Consider the following 24,459-nt stretch of genomic DNA (forward strand, 5'->3'; position numbering starts at 1 on the left):
GAGGGGCTGGGAAACCCGTGCCGGGAAGAGAAGCGCTGGTGACAGGGGCAGAGGTCTCGTCTAATTTGGCATCTAAGGCACCACCAGCCATGGGTGGGAACACTGGTGCAACTCTTCAGGAAAACAGTTTACCCAGGATGAATCAAATACCTTAAAATATGCATGTCCTTTAACTCAGCAATTCTATTTTGGGTACTTGAACTAAGGAAATAATCTGAGATACAGAGCTATGTATCAAAGAACATTCAATGCAGTGTTATTGAACAAGTGGGAAGGGAGAAACCAGGACACTTGGACGTGACAGAATACCCTGCAGCTACTAAAGCTGGGTAATTAGTGTTACTTAGGACTCTGGATATGCTTAGGTTTTAATGGTAAATGAAAAAGGCAGGATGTTAGGATGACAGTTATATGCAAAATAGGCATAGGGAAAAAGCTAGAAAGAAACACACAATCTTATGAACAGTTGTCTTTAGTGTAAGAATTTAGGTGGGTTGTTTTTTTTTCATCTTTCTACTTTTCTTTTTTTTCCAAAGTTTCTTCATGAAGTGTGTATTTATTGCTTTTATAATCGGGACAAACATCTGTGGCATATATAGACATGCACACCACCAAATATCTGGACGTCCTTTGATTTGGGAGAAGCTGTGGCCTCACCACCTTCTCCCACCTTCTCCTTTCAGCTGTCCAAGGCTGGGGGACCCCCAGAGCTGCCCCTGTGGAATCAGTCCTTCCTCTTCCAAGGCCGAGATGAAGCCACCAGCTTCTCAGAGGACACAGCCCTGGTGCTGGAGTACTACTCCTCGTCTTCAAGTAAGTGACCCCCGTTGCCAGGTCAGGGCCACCACATACCAGGACATGTGTATGGAAGGGTGTTCAGACCATCCTGCCTCTGCCTCCTGTGGGGGTGGTGAGGGGTCCCGAGGCAGCCTCCCCATGTGTGCAGACAGGTTGGGGAGCCCCTGGCTGGCTTCCTTGTCCCATTGACAACACTGGGATGTGAGCCAGGACACGTGGGCCCTATTCCCATACTAGACCCTCGTATTATTACACCACCACCCCGTCCACGGTACCTTTCAGGGAGGGGAGGAGCCCTCAGAGCTCACAGGGGGAGCTCTGTGCGGAGACAGGAGTCAGAGACCGGCTGATCCACAGTCCTAGTTCCACACCATAAGAGGAAAGCCCCCAAAGGACAGAGACAAGGGAGAGCTATATAAACACCCAGAGACACAGAATATGTTTGGAGTTGGTCTTGAACTCAGGAAGCCCTGAAGAGCAGAGGAGGAAGAGGAGATTTTTGCAGGGAAAGGCCAGGAGGCAGGGAACAGGTGAGGGATGGGAGAATTAGATGTCAGTTACCAAAGGATGGGCCCCGTTGGGACCTCAGACACTGAGATCCAAGAAACTTGGGCTGGGGGCTTTGATGGGAATCCCAGCCCGTCCTACCTCCACAGTGAAAGGCAGTGAACCATGGACCATCAACAAGCCCCTGGGTATCTCCGTGTTGCCACCAAAGAGCCGTTTGTACCGCAAGATGCTGACAGGGAAAGGCCTGAATGGGCTGCGTGTGGAGAAACTCCCCATCACCGTGAGTACCCACCACCGTCCCCTAGACAGGGTCCATGGCAGATCTACCTGGTCCCACCCCTCCCCAACCTGCTCCACCTTGCCCCCGCAAACAGAGGCAGATCTGGCTTCTCCAGCAGCTTCCACCAGAGCCCGCACCAGGGAATCTGACCACTGTCAGGTGTGAGGAGTACCCCCAACACCAAAACTCAGTCTTACTCCCGGGCTTGTGATGAAATTGCCCCCAGACAACTTGTGAGAAGCACAGGGAGGCCCTAGGGGATAGCAGCAAGAGTTCAGACTTTTAACCAGCCAGACCTGGGTTCAAACCCTGACTTGTCCTAGTCCTCACTGTAGAACCTGGGGCAAGTTACTTAACCTCTCTGAACCTTAGAATGCCCATCTCTAAAATAGGAACGACATGCCGTACATTATTTCTCTGCATAGTGAGAGAGTCTAGAGCCAGACGGTCTGGTTCTACTAATTATCAGCTTACAGGACTATGGAAAAATTACTCGGTCTCAGTGACTTAGTTTCCCTATGTGTAAAATGGGTTCATAGTAATAGTACTTTTCTCATATGGTTGCTATGAGGTTTTTTGGAGGAAATACCTGTAAAACACTTAGAACAGAATACGTTCTCAATAAGAATCAATGTGTTATTATGATCATTGTCTATTTCTATGCCACCTTTTTCCCTAAAATACTCTGGCCATCCTGACATAATAGACCTCAATAAATTGGAGCTTCCCCACTCTGCCAGGAGGCAAGTCTGAAGGAACCAGTCAGGTCTCCTGTGGAGTTGGGAAGGGTAGTACAGAAGCAGTGGGGGTGAGCAGAGGTGGGAGACCAGCTACCGCCTCCCTCCCACTCCCTGGGCACAGCGTCCAGCAGGTACTTCCCCAGGGAATCTGAAACAATGGGCAGAGCAGAGGCAGAAGCTGCCTGCCCTGGCCAGTGTGGCCGACTCTTCCCTTCTCCTCCTCCAGGACACCAGGCTGAAAACCATAAATGGTGAGGTCCCCACGGTGGATCTCTCCTTCCAGCTGCTTTCCTCTGAGGTAAGACTGTGGGTCGGGGAAGCTCAGGGCCCGGCAGCCATATGCCAGCTCTTGTAGCCTCTCCGTGGGTTCCAACCTCCTTTTCAATCGCTGGCCTTATTCAGGGGCTGGGGCCAGGGGCTTTTCGAAGGATGGGGCTGCTGCTTTGGATGGAAATTTCTGAGGGTAATTTAAGGATTGCAAAAACTGAGATTAGGAAGAGAGAGTTGAGAACAGAGGGCCACTCAGATGTGGGCGTCAGCCTCTAACTCAGCCCAAGCCAAGCCTGGCTTACTGGGATCAAGATTCTACAAGCATGAACTGGATACTAGCTTCTCTTGCTGTGTAACAAACTACCACAGACTTAGTGGCTTACAACAGCACCCACTTATGAGCTCACACTTCTGTAGGTAGGCAGTGCAATACAGCAAGACTGAAATCAAGATACTGGCAGGGATCTGTTCCTATCTGGAGGTTCTGGGGAAGAGTGTGCTTCCAGGCTCCCTTAGGTTGCCATCAGAATCCAGTTCCCTGCAGTTGTAGGGCTGAGGTCCCTGTTTCCTTGCTGGCTGTCAGCCGGGGGCGGGGGGGGGGGGGGGCCGCTCTCTCAGCTCCTGAAGGCCGCCCACATTCCTTCTCACAATGCCTCGTCCATCTCTAAGCCAGCAGGCATATCAAATCCCCCTCACACCGCAAAGCTCTCTGACTTTCTCCTCTGTCAGCAGCCAGAGAAAACACTCTGCTTTTAAAGGGGCTCATGCGGTTAGGTCAGGCTCACTCTGATGAAGTTCCCATCTTAAGGTCAACTGTGTCATGTTAACATCATCACAGGAGTGAGAGCTCATCACATTCACAGGTTTCAGGGATTAGGGTGTGGAATCTTGTAGGCTCATTTTTGGAATCCTGCCCACCACAGCTGGGTTGCCCCAAGTTGAAAGTCCCCAGGGACTGAGCCCTGCCTGAGGGATGGGATCGCTTCCTCTGTCAGCTATACCTGGGCTCCGAAGTCCAGCTTGGCCTCGGGTCATTTGGCTCCAGTGCACCTGACAGGCTGGAAGTTTCCCACTTTTCTCTCTGTGGTGCTGAGAGGGGCATGAAGCTGGGATGTGGGCAGTTGAGGACCATGACCCCCTGGAAATGCTTGCAGGGGCTGATGTCTTGATCAGCCCACTCTTGCTAGCTTCCCACGCCAGGAAACATAGCCACCAGCTCTGGGGTAATACTCGGCCCTGTCACCTTACCTGTGAAGAACGCAGGGAGTTCCTTGTTGGAGGGTCTGAGAGGTCGATCTGGGAAGGTACCCACCCAAAACTGTCTCCCCACAAGGGCCCTCGTGAGCGCTTGAAACCTCCCATTAACACTCCCCGCTGTGGAATGTTCCACATTGCCCCGTAGAGACTCCTCTAATTCTTGGTGAGAGAGAGTTTGTTAGATATAACCTGACATCCACACCACCACCATCACCACCAAACCAGGTACAGGGTGGAGAAGTTACTGAGAGGGGAGGGGACACAGAGGCAGCAAAAGACTCCAAGAAAGGGGAAGCAGGGATCCCAGGTGTCCCAGATGGGAGCTCAACCCTCCATGGCTCTTCTCAGGGTCTAGAGTCTGTCAGTGGCCACTGCCAGCTCCTTCCTCACCTCCCCCTGCCTCCTACACCTTCGCTGGGGCACGTGTGTCCTGAGAACCGAAAGAGGTGTCAAGTGCCGCCTGTCAGGGCACTGGGGGACCCAGGCAGGCAACAGGCAGGTGGGCAGGACACTTCCCCAGTTGCCCAGGGGCTGGGCACAAAGGTCTCAGTGATGAATTATTCACTGGAGCTGGGCTAAGTGCAGAATTAATCCCTTTCCTTCCGGCTGGTGGCTTCACTAAATTATCGCTCCAAGTCATGCGGGAAAATGCTGCTGAATTCATTTAGCTGCTGAGTGTTTTGATCTGGGCCTTGTGACTTTAGCTTCCCCTTCCCCCAGCCCCCTCCCCCTGGAGGCGGGTAAAAAAACCTTTCAGGAGTGGATTTCCGAGAAGAAAGGAAAAGAAAGGGGATCAAGATTGAGTGTGTACCAGGAAAATAGTACTGGAGGAAATTCAAATTCTGCAGCCAAGAATTCACACACACACACAATTCTACACATACAGAGTCTCACACAATCACATTTGAATACCCACACACAGACAATCACATACGCAAAGACATGCAACGCAAACATACACATCCCTCTGCAAGAGTGCACACATTGAAGGCATATATACGTGCTCCCACACCCGAGCAAACTGACACACAGACGTTTTCACACCCGCATTGGCACACACAGAAGAGAAGTCTTTTTGTGGTGAAACTGTTTCTTGATGAAACTATCTGAGAACTGGCCAATAACTGACTCACTTTGATTCTAGAAGCTTGAAGTCCAATTTGGGGGCCTTAATATGAAAAGCTAAGATGGACTTGGCATAATCTTACAGCCATGGTACCCGGTCATTCATTCTTTTATCCCACATATATTTGTTGAGGACTAGAGTTTTAGCTGCCCTTCTGGACTGCAGTGAGGAGAGGGAGAGGCCGGCAGCCGTGGAGCCCATCTGCTTGAACTTACCCTCAGGCGTGGACATGGCTCTCTGCTGGTGTCTGAGCCCTTTTGTCATCCTCCTCCTTATGTGGAGGTGGGAGAGTGTTGATGAACAGATCAGATGGCGCTGCATCTGCAGCGTGTCCCCAGCTGCACTCCTCACCATCGCCTTCTCTGTAATACCGCCGTTCTCCGTGCAACGGCAAATCTTTGCTGAGCACCTGGCTGGGAAGCAGATACCATCCTGGGTTTAGGAATCTTCCATTGAAAAAGATGAGAAAAAGGCCCCATCTTCATAAAACTTGCATTCTTAGAGAGCAGGGAGTGTGGACCAGAGAAGAGCAAATCAATTCATGAGCAGATATCAGTTCACGATATGAGGCCTGATGAAACTCAAACGAGGTTACGTGATAGGGAGTGCTCAGACAGGCTCTTGGATTTGATGTGCTCTCTGAGTGAGGTTACCAGCCAAGCCGCTGTAACAGAGAAGACCCGGTTCCTTCCATCTTATTGTTTCACCTAAGGTGTTGGCCACCAATTCATGGTGAGAGGCACCCAGCTTTCATCTCTGCATTCCAGCCCGTGGGAAGGAAGCGCCAGACCTAGGCCCAGAACTATCGATGCTTCCGCTGTTCCAATCAAACACTGCTCAAAGCCCCAAGAGCCACTACCTGGAGCCTGCAGATCTTAAAGTCCTGTGGCTACTCCGTCTGCGGCGGGGTTTGTGTTAATGGGCCTCTCAGGGCCCCTCGTCCACCTGGCTAACAGCACCATCTTAGGGCAACTCCTTGCTCATAGACAGCTGTACTACAGAGAGGAAATGCTTCAGAACAAATGAATATGCCTGTCCTATCTGGGTGCCTCCCACTTGAGGACACAGCCTCTTTCCTGAGAGCCTTCATGTCCTGGAGGTTTGGGTACAGGCCATCCTGGTTGACTGACATTTTGAGGAACACAGTTTCCCCACACCCACTGCTTCCATATCACCCATTCTCAGAGCTCCAGGAACGAGAACACTGTGGAATTTCCAAATAGGCAGAGACCACAGAGATGTCCCTCCACAGCCCACCCGGGACAGAAATCTCCCTGAAGCCATCCACCACGGGTGCATCCCAGCCCCTCCTCTTGCTCTGCCACGTCAGGGAGTAGTTCACTACCTCTAGAAGCAGCCCAACCCGTGGTTCAGTGCCTATAGCTGATAGAAATGCGCAGCCCACATTGAGCCCACCCTACCTCCAGGGGCTCTCCCTCTGCCCCAAGCTCCTGACTCTGCCCTCTGGGGCTGCAGTGCAACCCCTGCACGCCTCCTTCCAGCACGCGGGCAGGCCGACCAGTCACAGTCAATGGCAAGGAGCGGTTTCTTGGTTTGGGATATTGTGCTCGACGCTGGTTCTGCTGGTGATGGGTTGAGCTTTTTCCCTCTGATGGAACTTCTCTGTGGACACCTGCAGCTCAGAGTGCTCTGCCTCAAGCTAGGGTCGTGTGTGTAGATGAGTACATACACGTGTAACTACATATAGCTACAAAAAACTAGAAAAACACAGACATCTGTGTATACACAGAAAACTTCCCTTTATCCCCTGTTCAGCGGGAGTTCACCTTGGAGGTCCATTAGCCTCTGAGAACCCATGAGCCTATGACTACTCCATATATACACACAAATAAATGCTTAGTCTCCTCCATTCACCCTCTGATCTTGGCCTCTTCTCTTTGAAGAGGGCGATCTGGTCCCCCAGGAGTCTATGATTCTCTGGGCTAAGCAGTCTGCCTCTTTTAATGAACTGGTTTCAAGATCCCACAGCCTCCTGGGTGCCCTCCAGCTCGCAGACAACCTCTTTGAAGTGAGACAACTGACCGGGTTTCCTAGGCTGACTATGTGGATTAGAGCCTGGTTTGCACACAGTAGGTGCTCATTGTGTCGACTCCTGCCTCCTTGCCTGGAAATGTGCCTTCCCATGGGGTGGGACAAGTCCATGCTGTCATCTGGGTGTTCAGCAACAGGTGCCCTCTTGAGGCTGGGATTTGGGATCCAGGGTCTTGCCCAGGCAGCGTGCCAGGGCACCAGGCAGAGGCAGAGCCTCTCAGATGAGCAGCCCCCTCTCCTTAGCCCACAGACTTGAGAGATGCTGGAGGATTCAAAACCCACTGCTTCTTTGGATTTGGCACAGAGAGCGTGCCTTTAAGGAGAGGATGAGGTGGTCCCTGCTATCCCCCACTGAGGGAAGGGGCGGCTCCCACAGCCCCATCTGACCTTTCCCTCCCCGTTCCCCTCAAGGGAGGGTGGGGTGCGGGCAGGTCTTTGATGCGGTGTAAAAGGCTGCCCCGGTGTTTTTATTCAAACCACTTTCTCTGGAGACCAAGTGGCTGTTTAGCAAATGTGGAGTGGAGGGCAGGGGACAGGCAGAAACATGCTGACTTGTGATGAATTCTTATGGATTTTTGGAAAGCCACACATGTCAGGCCTGGGCTGGTCTTCAGAGAAGCTCCAACACAAGCCGTCCTCCATTTCCTCACCGAGCCCAGCTGCCCAGAAGGCCCAGTGTCCAGGGTGGCACAGAAGCCTCCTCAGCTGCTTCTATCCTCTGGGAGCTTCTGTTCCACCCCCAAGACTCCAGCTCTGAAAACACTACCGTAAGGATAATGATGAATCCAGAGAAAAATACCCTTTCCCCTCTTTTAACCTCACAACATCCCTGCCTGTCTTCCCTGCCCTACGCGCAGGCCCCCAACCTCACCCTGCGCCCCCTCCCTCCCTGTCCTCCCCCTCTCCCAGGCCACACGGCAGGAGACAGAGGAAAAGACCTATCCCTCCCCAGCTCACAGGTACACTTTTCCCCACCTGCTCAGACTCCAGGCCCAATTCAGAGATCATCCCATATGACCCAAGGAAGCTGGGGACAGGTGAGCGAGAGGGGAGAGCCCGTGCTTTTCCGGGGCCAGCCTAGCCCTTGGCTCACAGATGCTCAGCGTTGGGTCAGGGCTCCCCATCCCACCATAAGAGGCTCCTGCCTGCTTTTCACAATGCCTGAACCCCTCCCAGCAGCTCCATGCTCCCCCAACAGTCTCTTGGTTATGATGCAACTTCCCCCATGCTCCCCACTTCAGGGAGGGCATTTGACACTCCCTCCAACACACAGGGTTTTACAGACTCTGCTTGCCCACTTCTTGTGACAGGGACCTCATTTCCTCTCAGGAAGCCCCCTCCAGCCTCTATGAGCTCCCTTGTAGACCTCTTCCTCCTATCTCTCTCCAGTTGCCTCCCCCATTCCTGCCTATTCCTTCCTGAGACTGGCTCCAGAGAAGTTAGCGCCCATGCCCAGGTCGGTCCTGTTGCTGTTTGCAAACTAGCTGTGTCATCTCCAGCCTGACCGACTCTCCTTCTGACTGCTCTTTGTCACACTGGGTTTCTGCTTCTCATCCTCCTGGTTGTCTCATCTTGACAACACTCCTCTTAAAGTGTCCCCCCCGCAAACTGTGGAGCTGGATCAGTATTGGCAGGTAAAGTAGGACTATCATCCTTTTCCTGCAAACACATTCTCCCCTTTGGTGCAGCCAAAGTCTATCATTCACTTTATTCCTAACCAAGGTTGTGGGGTCCATTTAGAGCCTGGGAGTCCTGTCTGGTATGTGAGCCGCTGGCAGGTAGCACACCTTCACCTTGAACCTCTGCTGCTCTATTTTGAACTCACCTTCTTGGTCTCAGCATGTTGTCTGGGCTTGAGATCACTCTGGGCCCTGAGGCCATCACGCGTCACACATTCACAGCCCCACCTCCACCCCTACTCCAAGCTCCGGGTCATCAGTGCATGTAGTTAGGACACTTTGCTGCAATGTGCACTAGAGAGCGTGCCTCTTGGATCTGGGTTTGAATTCTGGATCTTCCACATGATCTTAGCCACCGTGAATTTTACTTTTCTATCCATAGAAAGGGGTTGTGATCCCTACCGGCCAGAAATGTAGTGAAAATTGAATAAGGGAGCATGTGTAAGTGCCCAGCAAAGGTTCTTGCAGACGCTCAGTAAAGGGAGCGCTTACTGTTGTTCACCCAAGTTGCTGACAAACACACTGAACTCATCAGGGATGACGACAGAGCTCCAGGGGGAGGGGAACGACAGAGCCCTCCTAATCCATCACTCGGCGCCCGCCCCTCATGACAGCTGCTCCACCAGATTCACATCCGTAAGGACATCGGGAGGCCTTGTCAGGTGCTGAAGATAAACGTCACCAGCGCCACATTTGGTCTCACAGCAATTTTTCAGAGAATGAAGAAATGGAGAAGAGACAGACCATCATCTCTCTAGAGGCCAGAGTCCTGAGCTGGGAGTTAGAGAGGTGATAGAGAAAATGAAGACCTGCTTCTTGACCTGTGAGCTCCCAGGCCAGGGTGGGCAGGAATGGACCCAGATCCATACTGCAGGCTTATCCTGAATGCCTCACCAACCACTCTGTGTTGCCTTGAGAATGGGAGCTTATGACTCCCGGCCACAGATGGAGTGGATTGAGTCAGGATGCAGGTATGACTAAGGAACCGGACCTTCGGGCCTTCCCCTGGCCTGCTCTGCTCTCCACATGAGCCAAATGCATAGCTGATGGATTGAAGAAGGGGGAGGAGAGGAAGTAAGACAGGGCAGAAGCTTCCAGACCAGATTTCTCAGAAAGTGGGGGCTGCTCTTGGGTTTTTTCCCATATCAAAGCCAGACTACCACAGCCTTAGACCTCTTTTTAGCCAAACCATGTGCACCCTTGGTCCAGCCAAGGTCATTCAGGCATGAATTCATCAACCATTTGTTAGATCCCTCACCTGTGCCAAGGAGTAAAGCACCCCAAAAGAATCATCACTGTTCATCTTGCTAAGGGTTCTAGTTGAGGTAGTTGCATCGTCAGGGGAAGAGTCATAGAGAAGCATGGTTTGCACTCTGCCTCAAAGAGTGGCTTGGAAGTAGGCAAGGCAAGGGTGCTTCTGGCAGAGGGAACCACAGGTGCAAAGCCATGGAAACACGACAGTGTCTGGAGTGCATGGGACATGAGGAAGCTGTTGTGGGCGGTGAGACTGGAGGGTTAGATGGGGCCCAGATTCTGGAGGGCCTGAACACCAGGATACAGGGTATATAATTCGTCATAGAGTAATAGGAAGCTAAGGAAGATCTTTGAGCAGCAGTAGGATGTGATCTGACCTATATGTTGGAAGGACCTCTCTATGAATAGGGGGAACCCAAGGGAAAAGATTAAGTGCAGAAAGACCAGGTTTCAGGCTAACAAGAGTGAGCCCACAGCCTATCCACTGAGCCATAGGCAGGACTCTAGTTAATACTAAAATCCCTGCCAGAGTGGTTGTGAATCTGCCTGCCAATGCAGGGGACACGGGTTCGATCCCCTGGTCGAGGAAGATCCCACATGCCACAGAGCAACTAAGCTTCTGTGCCACAACTACTGAGCCTGTGCTCTAGAGCCTGCGAGCCACAGCTACTGAAGCCCACGCACCTAGAGCTCACGCTTCACAAGAAGAGAAGCCACCGCAATGAGAAGCCTGTGCACCGCATCGAAGAGTAGCTCCCACTCCCGCAACTAGAGAAAGCCCGCGCGCAGCAACGAAGACCCAGAGCAGCCAAAAATAAATAAATAAATAGACAGACAGATAGATAGATAGATAGATAAAAGAATGGTAACTACATCCAAAAATAAATAAATAAATAAATAAAATCCCTGCCAGAATTAAAAAAAAAAATCTTTATCACTGGCTCCCCTCCTCTGACGCCACAACTTATTTTTAGATTAACCCTCTGACACCATTTTCTGGAGACTGAATCATGGCCCCAGTGAGGATTAACACTTGGACCCTTCTTGGCTGGAAGACAGACTCAGAGCTTCAAACCCCACCGCAGCTGCAAGACCACATGGTTTGTCATAAATGAGACCTACGATATGCAGGGGAGGCAGCAAGCCCCCTTGGAGGGACCCGTTGAAACTCCTTCAGCTGAAGAGATAAGAACCTACAACTGCAGCCACAGGAAATGACAAAGCAGCGACTGACGGGGGATCCGCTGCACAGGGCTTATTATGGCACTTGCCAGCGGGCGAGACACCCTTATCAGGGAGAAAATTGCATCAGGCCTCCTGAATTACTAGCGATTGGAAGCAGATTTCTTGGGACGCACTTTGTTAGATACCTAATGAGCAGGATACAGGCGGGCAGAGCCCAAAGCCAGCGGGGCGGGGGACAAATGTCTTTGTTAAACAGAATTTGTCAGTTTCCGCTCCAGGCTCCCTGGGGAGGGTTCAGGGCCAGCTAATTGAATTAAGAGCCTGTGCGCTCCAGCAAGAAGGCTCAGGGCGGGGCGAGAGGCAGGCAGGCCGCAAGACGGGCACTTTCAGCACCGAGGACAGCAGCTGCAACTCGGCTAGTCTGTAATTGCCGGGGCAGGCTGGAACAGTTGCATTTTGCATGATCAGGGACCTAGGGGATGGACTGGGTAGGAGGGAGGCAGAAGATGTTAGAGGAGGAGGGGGAAACAGGTGACCCCAGAGTCCTCGAGCCTGTTACGCTATTGGCCTGGTCTGTCTCAACAGACCCTCTGCAGGCAACAGCGAGGGCTGAGAAGGAAGAAGAAGGGGTGTCTTCTCCCCACCATGCCTTCATGTGGTGTGGGACAGCTGCAGCAGGACAAGGAACAGTGGGCTGGGCGCTGAGTCTGAGCCAGTGCGCGGTCATGCATCACTTTGAGCTTTCAAAGTCGGTCTCCTAATTACAGTCCTAATGAAGCAGGATGTGCTGTAGCCACGGACCCACAGAATGAGGGGCCACTTGTCAGCCCCAAGCTGCCTCCGCAGGCAAGGCAAAGCCTGCCAAATAGAAAAGCAAATAAGCAGACTTGTGGGGTGAGCCAGAAGCCTCCTCCCCCACCTGGAGGAAGGCGGGAGAGCAAGGCAATCCCGGGCCCGAATACGGAAGAGCTAGTCCCCAGAGATCCCCCCTCTTTCCATCCCCATTTTAGCATTGTTTCTCCCCCATTCTCCACCCTGACCCACCGCTTCCAGCAGCCTGGCTCCTCCCTGTAGTCTCAGACAAGGTCCCTCCCATGAGGAGCAAGGAGAGGGGGGCACAAGCCCCTCCCCGAAATGTAGGCAGACTGAAGCTGATGAGTCTGGACAGGTAATGTAAGGGAACAATAGAGAGAATTTAAGCACTATGTGAGGCACTGTGGTCCTCCTGGGACCCCTTACCTCACATGACTAGAACAACTGCCTCTGACCTTCCCTTTGGGGTCTGCATTATGTGCAAGTGTAAAGATTTTTCTATAAAAGTCACCCACCCATCTTACCCCAAGCCCCAGGCTGGGATGGATCCTGGCAAAGTTCACTGGGAGACCTGCAGGGGTGAGGGCTGGGGAGGTAGTCTCGTGAAGCAGCTGTGGAAGAAGGAGCCAGCCATGGAGAGGGCAGAGCAGGACCACTGAGTCTGGCAGAAGCTACAGGAAGAGCAGCTGGGGGTCAGGAGGGGGTGGGATGGGCAGAATAGACTGAAGTCCTAGATACTTGCCTTTCCTCCTTCTTGGGACAACACCCCTGCCCACCAGAGACTCATGGGGTGGTCTGGACTGAGGAGTCCGTCTCATTTTTATTTCATCTTTGTGATGAAATTAAATTAATTATACATAATAAATTTCAGAATCCACATAAAATTAGTGAGTGCCCAGTTCTGATCAGGGACCCAGTAAGTGTCAGCTCTGGGTCACTGAGCTGACCCACTTGGTACTGGGGCCACACAGGGTGGATGTCAGGGTGACAGGCTGTGGAGGAAGAGACTCTCTCAGCAGTGTGTCCCTGCTTTCAGAACTGATGAGGGCGCCTCTGGAGGCCTCTCCCTTGATTTCATTACTTCTACTTCCTCCCCTAACTGGATTAGATGGCGGTCTATGAAATCCAGGGCATCAAGATTGGCTTTCTGCCTGGAAATGAGGAGAAATGTCATTACAGGTCCTGAATCAGCATCTCACCCCAGCCCCAGGGGCCAGCTGGTCAATGGCGAGTCGGTCTTTGCCTTGGCTAGTTATTTCTTCCTTCCCTCTCTCTTACATCCATCCACCCACCCATCCATCTAATATACATTCTGTAGTTTTTCTGCTACAGCCAATCGCGTTCAGCTGTTCTGAACAGGAGACAGATGTGGTGCTTTTTCTTATCTAAAACACACAGACAACTAGGAAACTCCAAACCATCTGACTCAGATGCTGTACAGAGGGCATGTTCAGTGGGGAGCCTCCGAATGAATGAAAGTTACTGAGAGGAGCAGGTGAGAGAGACAGCCAGGTCTAATACCCAGGGACAAAACAGCCCCAGGAGTCTTGCTTATAAAGTGCAGTTAGTGCCAACGTCAGCCTCAGAGTCATCCAATGCTTCACTCTTCCCACCCCAAGAGTCTTCATATGGCAGCTTTCTCCTGGTACGTATTGGATGGTAGAGGGACTGGGGGATGAGGCCCAGACTGGATTGGATACCTCTGTAGTTGTATGAATGTCCCTTAATCTACTGATGCAAGACTGAAAATGCTTCTTGTTAATGAATTTCTGCACACCAAATTTATTTTTAAAGGGTAGTTATTTAAAGGATCCTAGAGGTAAACGGAAGGGTCCTTGTCCTGATTCATCTGGTTCATAGATGTGGTTTTTCATATAGAGCATCCACTTAAAGAGAGGCCCACCTGCACTCATTCTCTCTGTTTGTTCAGGGTCAGACATTCGGGCACTTCTAACCCTGAGCACATCTGTCTTTGTTGGCACTGTGCCCATTGTTCTATTTGCTTCTTTCTAGCACAACACTCTAGACAGTGGAATATTTGTCTACTGTGTGGCCAAGACAGGACTCCAACAGCTGACGTAGAGTGGAAGCGGGTCATCTCTGAGGTCCCTACCAACCTGAGTCTGCATGATTCTTTGAACAATGGGCACGTTTGGGGGGCTAACCATGGATTTCCAGCAGAGCTTTCAAATAATCTCTCCCCAGAGGGAGTATAAGACATGTCCCTAAGCCCGAGGAACTTAAAGTTTTGTCAGAAAAACAACAATGGCAAATAAGCCTGGAATTAGAGGACAGTGTGAGAGCAGAGAGAGCCAGCTGCTGGGCTGGGAGAACCGGAAAAGCTTTGAGCAAGTGTGGGTGGAGGCTCTGAAGGCTTCCTGGAAGGGCTGGTATTTGAGTGGGGTTAAATTCTAAACAAGCAGAGATGAGAGTGGCAGTCATGTCAAGAGAGGAAGAAGAGAATGAGGAAAAAGAACATGGCTGGAGAAAGAGGCCCATCAGAGTAGAGAGAGAAGAGACACTGTTTAGTGGGTGAGAGGATGAGAGGATGACAAGGAGATGGAATGGAAAGCAAGTCTACTCTGCAAAAGGTGTCAAAGGAGCGTGGAGATTTTCGAATCCGTTGTTACTGCACCAAGGGTGGGAGTCATAGATGGCACGGTTTGTTTATTCTTTCAACAAATATTTCTTGAGTAGCTACAATGAGGCAGACACTAGGGATAAATGAGTTCCCAGCTTACGGGTAATTTGCATTCGAGCGTGGACAGTGGAGAAGCAAGGCAGACAGTCAACAAGTAAACACATTTTTTGGAAATGAATTTTCTGGTAGAGTAAGTACTGTGAACACAGTAAAATGGGATAATGTGACTAGAGTATATTGGAGGAGGGGTTACTCTAGGTGGGGTGGGCCTCTATCTCAAAGGCAAGGCCTCTCTGAGATCACATCTGGGCTGAGACCTGAATGATGAGAAGGGGACAGGCATGTAAGGACCTGTGAGGCTCTCTGAGTAGAGAGAACAGCAGATAAAAAGGCCCTGAGGCAGGAAAGAGCTTGGCTTGTTGGAGAAAAGGCAAGGACAGTGTGGTTAGAGCACAGTGAGCAAGGGGCCAGGTGGTGGGAGGTAGACAGGGCACAGGCAGGCAGGGCCTCCTGAGCCATGAGGAGGAGAGGCTTGGGGGGTGTAGAAAGGCACACTGATGGTAGAAAGGCACAGAGCAATGTCTCTGCACCTTCTCTTCCCAGAGGCCGGAAAACTTCTTGACACCAAACAACAGCAAGGTTCTGCCCATCCTGGACCCCAAGATCTTAGACGAGAAGCTGGGTACCACCCGTGAGTCCTGGTCCAAGGCCACAGTGAGCTCCACAACTGGCTCCAACACATCCACTTCTCAGGAAGCAGAGGAAGAGCCTCAGGTGACCAAGATGTCCCGAGCAATGGTGAGTGTCTCCCCTCCAGGGCCAGGAGGGCCAGAGCAGGGATGGGGCCTGGAGAAGGGGCTTGCCTGCCACCTGTGAGCTGTCCACTCCTTGGGTGACGAGTGGACCTTCCCTTTAGGCACACTCTATATATGAGTCACCCTAAACTGGTGGAAGCTGTGGAGTCTTCATCTTACAGAGTTTCTTCACCTTAGAATGGAACTCTCAGGTGATTTCTTTCAAAACAACCCTTGCAACACTTGTAAGACTGGGTTCCTCTGACTCAAGTAGCCATCAACTAAGAACTTCCTCGAGAGCTTGTCTTCTGGGTAGTGGGAAGCCCCAGAAAGATTAGTGTTAACTTTCGAAAGAGGAAAGTAGGACTCAAAGCAAAGAGTCTTTGGTCTTTGGTCACAGAGTCTCTACCCTTGATTGTGGGAGTTGGTCTGGCTTCCCGTTACCAGTTGACAAGATGCTGGGAGAGGGACGGTGCAGGCAGCCGGCCGAGGTGATGCCTTAACTTGTTGAGGGCTCAGTGCTGAGTCCTAGCCCCTTGATGCAGAAAGCTCCAGGACAGGCCACCGGAAAGACAGTTCAGTCAAAGGCTCCAATTGAAGTCCTGTCCCGACCACCATGGGTGAATTCATAAGTGACTTCTTCCCTTCGTCCACAGCAGATCCCATGGGGACGCTGCTCCGGAAGATCCTGAGAAAAGGCCGGAGCCAAGGCCACCGAACCATAGGGAAGCCCTGGGCCTCCTCCTCCCAGGACCTGACCCTCTCCACCGACAGCCTTCGCATCTTCCCCCGGCACTTCTGCACCTTCCTGGAACATGTCCCATAGGACGAATAGGAAAGGTGCTGTCTGCTGGACGTGCCCAGGATGCTCCCACATGGAACATCCCTGCCCACCCCAAATGGGACCCTCCCTGGCAGGTCCAGAGCACTCCGAGGCCATCTTGTACACTCACTCCTCTCACCTCTGCCCCTCGGGAAGGCGGCTCCCGGGCCTGACCTGCCAGCTCAGCCAGCAGTTGGGTTGAAAATAAAGATTCAGACCTGCCATTGGAGGCTTTGGGCGGCATGAATAAACCAATGCCTGCTGCCTCCACAGCCCGGCCTCATGACGCCCCTCTTGTGCCTCTGAGCAGAGGTAGTGCAGGGGAGAAAGCAGGAGGGGGAAAGGCCAGGGAAGGAAGGAAAAGGGAAGGCGCCATGGAAGGGGAAAGGCAGACAGGAAGGAAGGGGAAAGACGAAGGCATCCCTCCCTGGTCACAACCCTGCAGAGAGCTCAGGGCTCTCTCCTCCCCTCACCCCTCCAGCTCCAGGAGCCTCCCCTGGGATGTCGAGCCAGCCAAGCCTCAGGTATCACCCAGGGAGGCCCTCACCTCACCGCCAGACGCAGATCTCACACTACCAGGGGAATAGGATGAGCCTCTCATCTCAGCCACTGGGTGCTGGACCCAAGGGAGCAGTAGGGGCCCCGCTCCTGGTACCGTGCACGGCAGGCCTTCTCTGGTTTGGAGTCCAGTGAACATTTCTGCTTGGCAAAGGGTCCAAGGTCTGAGTGGAGGTCCGTGAGTCTCAGGGTCTGGATTATTTGAGAGAAATCAGAGATGACTTAATATTATACATTTGCTTGGGGAGGTAAGATGTAGAAAGGGTTGGAATCGGCTGAGTTGGAATCTTCATTCTGCTTATAAAATGCGATGGTGATATTGTCGGTGGTGAGAATGGGGGAAAGAAGGAGAAGAAAGCAGAGCTGAGGGGGGAGGGCCTTGACATATAGGATGGACCCGATAGGTGAGCAATTCAAACAATATATATCTTTTCATATCCTTGAATATTTAAAGCATCATAACTCGGGTAGTAGGCCAGCCAGTGTGGCTCTTCTCTAAAGGATTGAACCATGGAGATGAAACTAGACTGCATTTGAGAAGTCAAGGTTAGCCATGAGGAGGAACCGTTTTTGAGCAAGGGGTTGAGTAAACAGAGGGCAGGAGGAGAAATAAGTAGCCCAAGGGCACTAAGACAGGATTGGGGGAGGCTCTGAGTATGAACAAGGGGGCTCAAGGCTGCCCTTTACCCTGTCAGAGACGTTGTGAGTTGTGTCTATATGGAGAACTAATTCAAGCATGCCCTCTCTGGGTATCACCCCAGCACTCCCATTGGGGGGCTGGTCCCTCTAGCCTCCCCTTGCTGGGCACCTGGCAAGGTCACAAGCACTGGCTGCTCTCCCTAGCTTGCTGTTGACTTAGGTACACTCAGCCACCACCTTCCTCATCTCTGGGCTCCAGGGCCCAGGCCAGGCCTGACCCTACACATATGTAGGTGAAGGCTTTAGGGCCCAGCAGGCCTGCCCCTCTCCCTTGCCCATCCCAGCCTGTCCCAGGCCCAGCCTCCAGCCTATTCCCTCCTTGTTCCTGGCTTTTGGCTTCATTCTGTTTACCCTCCACCCCTGCCTCAGTCCTCCATCGCATCATTCTTCTTTGTCTCTCTGTCAGCACAGATTTACCATGCTGGTTATTCCCACCTCTGCCTCGGTTGGGTCCTAGAGACTCAGTCCCCAGCTCCAGTTCCAAGCCCCTAGGCAGAGCCCAGAAGGACCAGAGTAGGAGCCAGACAAACATTCATGCAGCCAGTAGAGCCCAGTAACAAGCACTAGAACGTGGGTGGGTAGCAACAGCACACAGCTCCATGACAGGTAGCATGAAGCAACGGGTCACCGTTCCATAGCAACCAAACAAAATTACACAGCAGTCAGCGAGCTCCTGCGACCAACAGACACAATGACAAGCTATAGGACACGGTGCAGGAGCAGTGGAGTGTAGCTGCATAGCAATACCCCGAAGCCGTACAATGATATCACACGACACTGCGCTACAGGAAGACGCAGCCACAGAACACGGCCATAAGCACGGAATACAGCGCGTACACTCTAGACAGAGTCACAGACATGGAAAATACCTGACTGCCCTAGAACACATCTGGGTGGCAGTGGCACTGTCGCAAGGTGTGTGACTCCTGGACGTGCGGTCGGGGAGTGGCCACCAGCAGCAGAGCCCGGGGGTGTGACAGTGGGCCCCAGTGACATGGCAGTGATTGGGCAGTGAGCGAACGATTAACTGTGTCCCTCAGCTCGCGGCCACTGTACCCGGGCTGTGAGGCTCTCGATTCCAGGAGTGCCTTAGTCTGCGTCTGTTCTTGTAGCACACTCCCCAGAGCCCAGGAAACAATTCTGCCACTGATTTCCTCCAGAGCTTAATAGAAAAGTGAACACTTTCTGGAGAAAGGATCACCTTGGGAACAGAGAAAGGAGTGGAGGAGACCAGGGTTTGTACCCTCTCTTCGGACAGAATGCCACAGATGCTCGCTGCCCTGGGGCCTGCCAGTCCCACCCCACCACCACCCCCGGACGCCCTTACCCACCGTGTGCCCTTGGATCTGCCTTCAATCCAGTCAATTCTTCCTCCCTTTATCCGGGAAACCTGATTTTGACATAGGCCTTTCAAGTTCCATTCTATCAAAGTGGGTGCAAAGCTCCAGTCCTGAGTGGACCCTCCAGGGTCAGCATCTTGTGGGTATGACCTTGGGTCAAGTGTAAGGCCTGGCCACAACTAGAGGAAGCCTTCACCTCCCTTCTGAGCAGCCCAGGGAGTCTTTTTTGAAAGAGGTGGGCTTTTAAGTGAGGGTGAAGAATGAGATATTAAGAGGCATCCCACACGTGGTAACTCTCCAAACACTAAACAACGTGTACGCATTCCCCGCTCACCCCCTAGATTCCCTGAGCCCACCTCATGCTGAGCCAGGCAATGTCTTCTGACACCGATGAGAGCCGGTGAGATGAGGGGTTCCATGCGGCCTCCAGACAAGCCAGCTCCATTCACCAGGGCTTGTAAAACCCTTGCCACTGCGCAGATTCCCCTTCCCCAGCAGCTGTATCAGCAGTTCCTCCAATCAGCCAGGGAAAGAGACACTCTCCCACCCTCCGCCAGGTGCCCAGCCCTGTGCCCAACATTGCAGGGTCCTGAGGCAGGTGGGGTGGGAAGAGGCCAAGGTTCTGAGCTCTGGGAGCTCCCCGGCAGGCAGGAGTGACAGAGTAGGTGCACAGTAGCCAGTAAATATTTGCCTTTCTTTCTTTCTCTCTCTCTCCCCCAGCCCCCTTTTTTCCCCCTCCCTCCCTCCTTTCCTCCACTGCTCAGAGGAGATTTGTGGCAGACCAGAGGGCCCTCACACCAGCAGATGAATAATTGACGAGGGCTGTTTAAAGATTCAGTGGAGTTTCCCCAACCTCACCACACTGGAATAACTCATTTCTTTCATTCTCTGTTTGAAAGCCTAAACCCCTCCCTTCATCTCTCCCCTTCCTTGTCCCCACGTGCCCGCCCTGCTCTGAGCATAACACTTCTGTTTCTCTCCCACTCCTGAGTCTGCTGAGCCCAGAATGATCCCTTGATCCCCCTCACCTCCTGGTTTTTTAGCATCCCCTTCTCCAGCTGTCCTCACAGCCATTTAGCCTGGTAGGTTGACTTCAGCTCCTCGGGACAAAGGGCCCCATTTCAAGGAGAAGGAGAAGAAGGAAGGCCAGAGACGCTGTAGCGCCTCCCAGGTCACACAGCAGCGGAGGTTGGGGCTCGGGTGACAGGAGAGCAGGCTTCCCAGCCCAGGGACTGCTTCCCTCCCAGCCATGGGGAGAAGTGCTGGCTTTCCCATGCCTTCCCGGGGTGACTTAGAGCACTTTGTGTCTCTGAGCCTTGATTTTTCTGTCTGTAATAGAAGAGAGCTGCTTACCTGCCTTACCTACTTCTGAGGGTCAAATGGAACAGGTGAGGGGCCTTCAGAAAGGGCTGGCAGTATAGCAGAGACACCTGTGAGCCTGGTCCTGTGAGTGTGCCCGGCGTGGTCCTATGGTGTGCAACCATCCCTGCTTTCTCAGGACTGAGGGGTCCCGGGACATAGGACTTGCAGTGCTAAACCCGATAGTCCTAGGCAAATCAGGATGTGGTCATGGCGTGGGCCCTCCCCTGCCCCAGCCCCGCTCTTTTCATGATGGCTACACCTTCAGCCCCCTCAGCACCCCACAGCCACAGGACACACACCCTCTGCCCGTCAGCCCAGCTCCACACTACCCCCTGCACTCACAGCATTCTCACCACCTCCTTGAAATGACCTTGAACTCCCTTCCCTTCTCTGGGCCCCAGTCCCTTCCTCTGTCAGCAGAGGAAGTTGGAGCAGATGTTCCAAAGTCCCTGGGGGCTCCTGGAGCCTTGGTCCTGCCCCCAGGCTCTGACCCAGGAGGAGGTCTGCAGACTGGTGAGGCTGAGAAGCTCAAGCCCAACCTGGGCTCCCTGGGCACCACCTGGTGGCAGGTGATGGGTCCTGAGCAGGAGGCAGCCGCCAGCAGTGGTTGCCTGAGTATGGACACTACTGATGTCAGTGGCACCTAGTAGCAAGAACGTCAGCTCAGGGTGTTGGCATCACAAAGCCCAGGAGCCTGGGGTTGGCCTCCGTAAACCAGAGTGACACCGAGCCCAACCTGGGAGGCAGATCGCCCAGGTCCCTGAGAGTCTGAGCTCTACCCAGATCTTTGGACCACAAGAGGGAGAGAAAATACAAGAGAAACAGATGGAGACAGAGATAAAGAAAGCACAGCCCTCTGGTGCCCACCTCAACAGCCTCCAATCAGAGGGCCCTGACTCCGTGCCCCCTACAGGCCACCGGGTGTTTCCAGAAACATCACTGTCACCCATCCCTCCTGCTCCAACACCCCAGTCTCAGCAGTCCCGACTCCACTGCCCAGTGCTTGTGGTCCCATGTGCCAGGTCAGTCTTCTGTCCCCGTCACTCTACAAGCACCCCTGTTCTGTCCACCTGTCCTCACGTGCTCATCACACACAGGCACCGGACCCCACTCCCATCCCAGGCCTAGCTCCTGCAGGCAGGAAGGCTTCTGAGGACCCCAAGCCCTCCTCGTCTCCTCCCCTGCACTCCTGCAGCCCGAGTGGTGAGCCCTGCGTGTTGGCACTCGGGAGCTTTCTAAAAATAAATCTTGGGAGGGTGCAACTGTCGTCGCAGCTCCCAGGCTTGGCTGAAAGCGCTCACCAGCTCCACTCCTCTTCCTCTCTGTCCTTCTCTTCCTCCTCCAGTTCCTACAGAGAGAGAGACAGAGACAGACAGAGAGAGAGAGAGAGAGAGAGAGAGAGAGAGAGAGAAAGGCGCTTACCAAGCATTTGAGAGAAATAAGGACCCCATCCTGTGCGTCTCTGTTATCTCTCCCTGCAGACCCTTCCTCCGGCTTCCTCTCATTCGTGCAGCTCTAGCAGGTTTGAGCTTGTCTCCACCGCTCAAGAGCTGTGTGACCTTGGATAAATCATTCCATCTCTCTGGGCCTGTCTCCTTATCGTTAAGTGAAAGAGATTCCCGTCCCCACCCCACCGCCCCAACCTCTTGAGGCGGTGGGAAGGAATAACAAAAGGGTGGATGACGGTGAATTGGAAACTGTGAAGGGCTGTCCACTTTGCCAGGAGGCTTATTAATAGTCACTGTGCTGATGGAGATTTCCGAGGTGGAGAATAAAAGGGGGGAAAGCACACATCCCCCAGGCCTCCCCGCTCTGACCCTTCCTCCAGAAGGGCTACTCCCAGACCCCTCACCCACTTCTCCTCCCTCCTTCCCCCATCCCCGGAATCGCCCCAGTGGGCCATTCTCCTCCTCCATCCATCACCTGGGACTAAAGAGATTAATAAACGAGACTCATAACTCAGCTGCTGGGATACAGCAGATATTTACAGCTCCGTTTCAATTTGCAGAGAGATTAAGTGTTTGTCGATTTATTGTCTTGGGGTGTGTGTGTGTGTGTGTGTGTGTGTGTGTGTGTGTGTGTGCGCGAGCATGGCTGAGTAACGCCCACTGCAGGCTGGCTCCACCTCCCCACTCCATGTCTCTCTCACTCGTGGGCTCACTCCCCCCACACCATCTCCCACCCCTGCCAGGTCCCTGGAGCTGGTGGGGAGCCCAGGGCTGACCAGCCAGGGAAAGCCACTGGCTGCTGGAGTGGGCTTGTTTTTCTGACCAACTCGACCAGAGGGGCAAGTGGCCTTGGCTCCAGGAAAGGTCCCCAGGGCCATGGAGCAGGTATTAGACAGGATGGGAGAGAGATAGCATCCTTAGATGATTCAGAGGGCCCTTTCTTGGCCTCCACCAGCCTCATCTCTCCCCATAGAGCAAGGGGTCCACAAGGCCAGGTAAACGTACTCTGGAGCCCAAGCCCCACAATCTAGACCAGCCTTTAGGTATCCAAGACCCCAGAATTTCCTGCGCAAATGGACCTGAGCCTGCTTCTGAGGGCCTTGCAGGCTTCTTCCCAAAGTCTATCCTCCCAAGAGTCAAATACTTTCAGGGATGCACCCACAGGATCAGGCGATGGCTGTTTAGGGGGGAGGGTGGGCACCTGCAGGGAACCTCCATTTATGCCCTTGTCCTGGGCCTCACAGTCATCAGGGGCAGATCTGGAGATGGGAAGGCATGCTTCCAAGGAGAAGGCCCTTAGCCTAACTGAGGAGGAGCCTGCAGAGGCCAAAGGAAGTGAGACAACCCGGGGAGGCGGGTGAGAAAGTGGCGCCTCCCCGGGGGGCTGGGAAAGGGAAAGAGCTCTGCCCCAAGTCTGAGCAGGGCTTGAGGAGCCAAGAAGGGGGCATGTGAGCACAGGGAGCAAAATGTCAAGCACTACCTGACCCCCACACACCCTGAGCCACTCCCCTCCCCTCTTGACTTTACAGTCAGGCATATGCACTCACTTGTTCATTCATTCACTCATTCTTCCAGCTTTCTGAGCACCTACTATGTGCCAGGCCCTGTTCTCTCCCACTGCAGACCCATCTACTCATCTGTGCAGCTATAGCAGGTCTGAGTCCTGTCTCCGCCACTCAGGAGCTGTGTGATCTTGGATAAGTCACTCCACCTCTCTGGGCCTTCTCATCTGTTAAATGGAGGGAATACTCTCCCCCTACTCTACTCTTGAGGCTTTTGAGTGCATTTACAAGAGAGTGGATGGCAGTGCATTGAAAACTATGAAAGGCGGTCCACTTTGCAGGAAGCTTATTAATAGTCACTGCATTCATGGGGTCCTTTGAGATGGAGGGAGAAAGGGGGAGGCGGCACAACTCACCCAGACCTTCCCTATTTTAAAAAAAAAAATTATTTATTTACTTACTTACTTTTGGCTGTGTTGGGTCTTTGTTGCTGTGCGAGGGCTTCTCCTTGCAGTGGCTTCTCTTGTTGTGGAGCATGGGCTCCAGGCACATGGGCTTCAGTAGTTGTGGCACACGGGCTCAGTAGTTGTGGCTTGCAGGCTTAGTTGCTCTGCAGCATGTGGGATCTTCCAGGACCAAGGATCAAACCCGCGTCCCCTTCATTGGCAGGCGGATTCTTAACCACTGTGCCACCAGGGAAGTCCCAGACCTTCCCTTTTGATCCCTCTCCAGAAGCTTGTCCCCAGGCTAAGTGACAGTAACATAAAGATAACTCCCTACAAAGGTCTCTGTCCTCAGGAAGCCCCCATTCAGCAGAAGAGACACATCAGAATTCAGTGGAGGAGAGCTGTAGCCGGGACTGGGGTGCAGTCTGCTCAGGGGATTGTAGGAGCACAGAGAGGAGTGTACCTAACTCTAACCTCCACTGCCAGGCAGGGCACACTTTATACGGAATGCCAGGCAGGGTACACAGATGGCACTGTTGTCAGTGGTTGTTAGTATGAAAACCACAATAGATCTTTGATTTGCTGGTAGAAGAGAAGTGTAGGCGGGTGAACTTGTTCCTGCAAGAGCAATCTGATGAGTGGAGATTGTGTGTGTGTGTGTGTGTGTGTGTGTGTGTGTGTGTGTGTGTGTGTGTCCCCGTACCTCCCAGGTGGAACCCTGGCCTAGGATCTCACCAAGAGACACTGTGGGGCCCTCGAGCTAGTCCTTTCCCTCTCTGGACCTCAGTTTCCTTGTCTATAAAATGGGGATTGGCCAAATCAGGGCCTAGCCCCAAGCACCCAAAGATTGGGCTCAGAGGAGATGCGGATGAGAGGGCCACT

The 24,459-nt window shown here is 52.9% G+C and overlaps 1 protein-coding gene across 1 annotated transcript in view; it reads left to right on the top strand.

The window, feature by feature from the left end:
• The window catches only part of CCDC33 (coiled-coil domain containing 33), a gene marked incomplete at both ends in the record, with an annotated part of 117,379 nt that overhangs the window by 54,692 nt on the left and 38,228 nt on the right, over positions 1–24,459 (top strand). The window contains 4 exon segments of the mRNA XM_082850569.1: positions 684–813; positions 1,455–1,588; positions 2,555–2,626; positions 15,209–15,403. Of these exon segments, the coding sequence (XP_082706695.1) occupies positions 684–813; positions 1,455–1,588; positions 2,555–2,626; positions 15,209–15,403 (531 nt within the window).

This window comes from Leucopleurus acutus (assembly GCF_964270905.1).
Source record: "Leucopleurus acutus genome assembly, chromosome: 1".
Taxonomy (NCBI): Eukaryota; Metazoa; Chordata; class Mammalia; order Artiodactyla; family Delphinidae; genus Leucopleurus; species Leucopleurus acutus.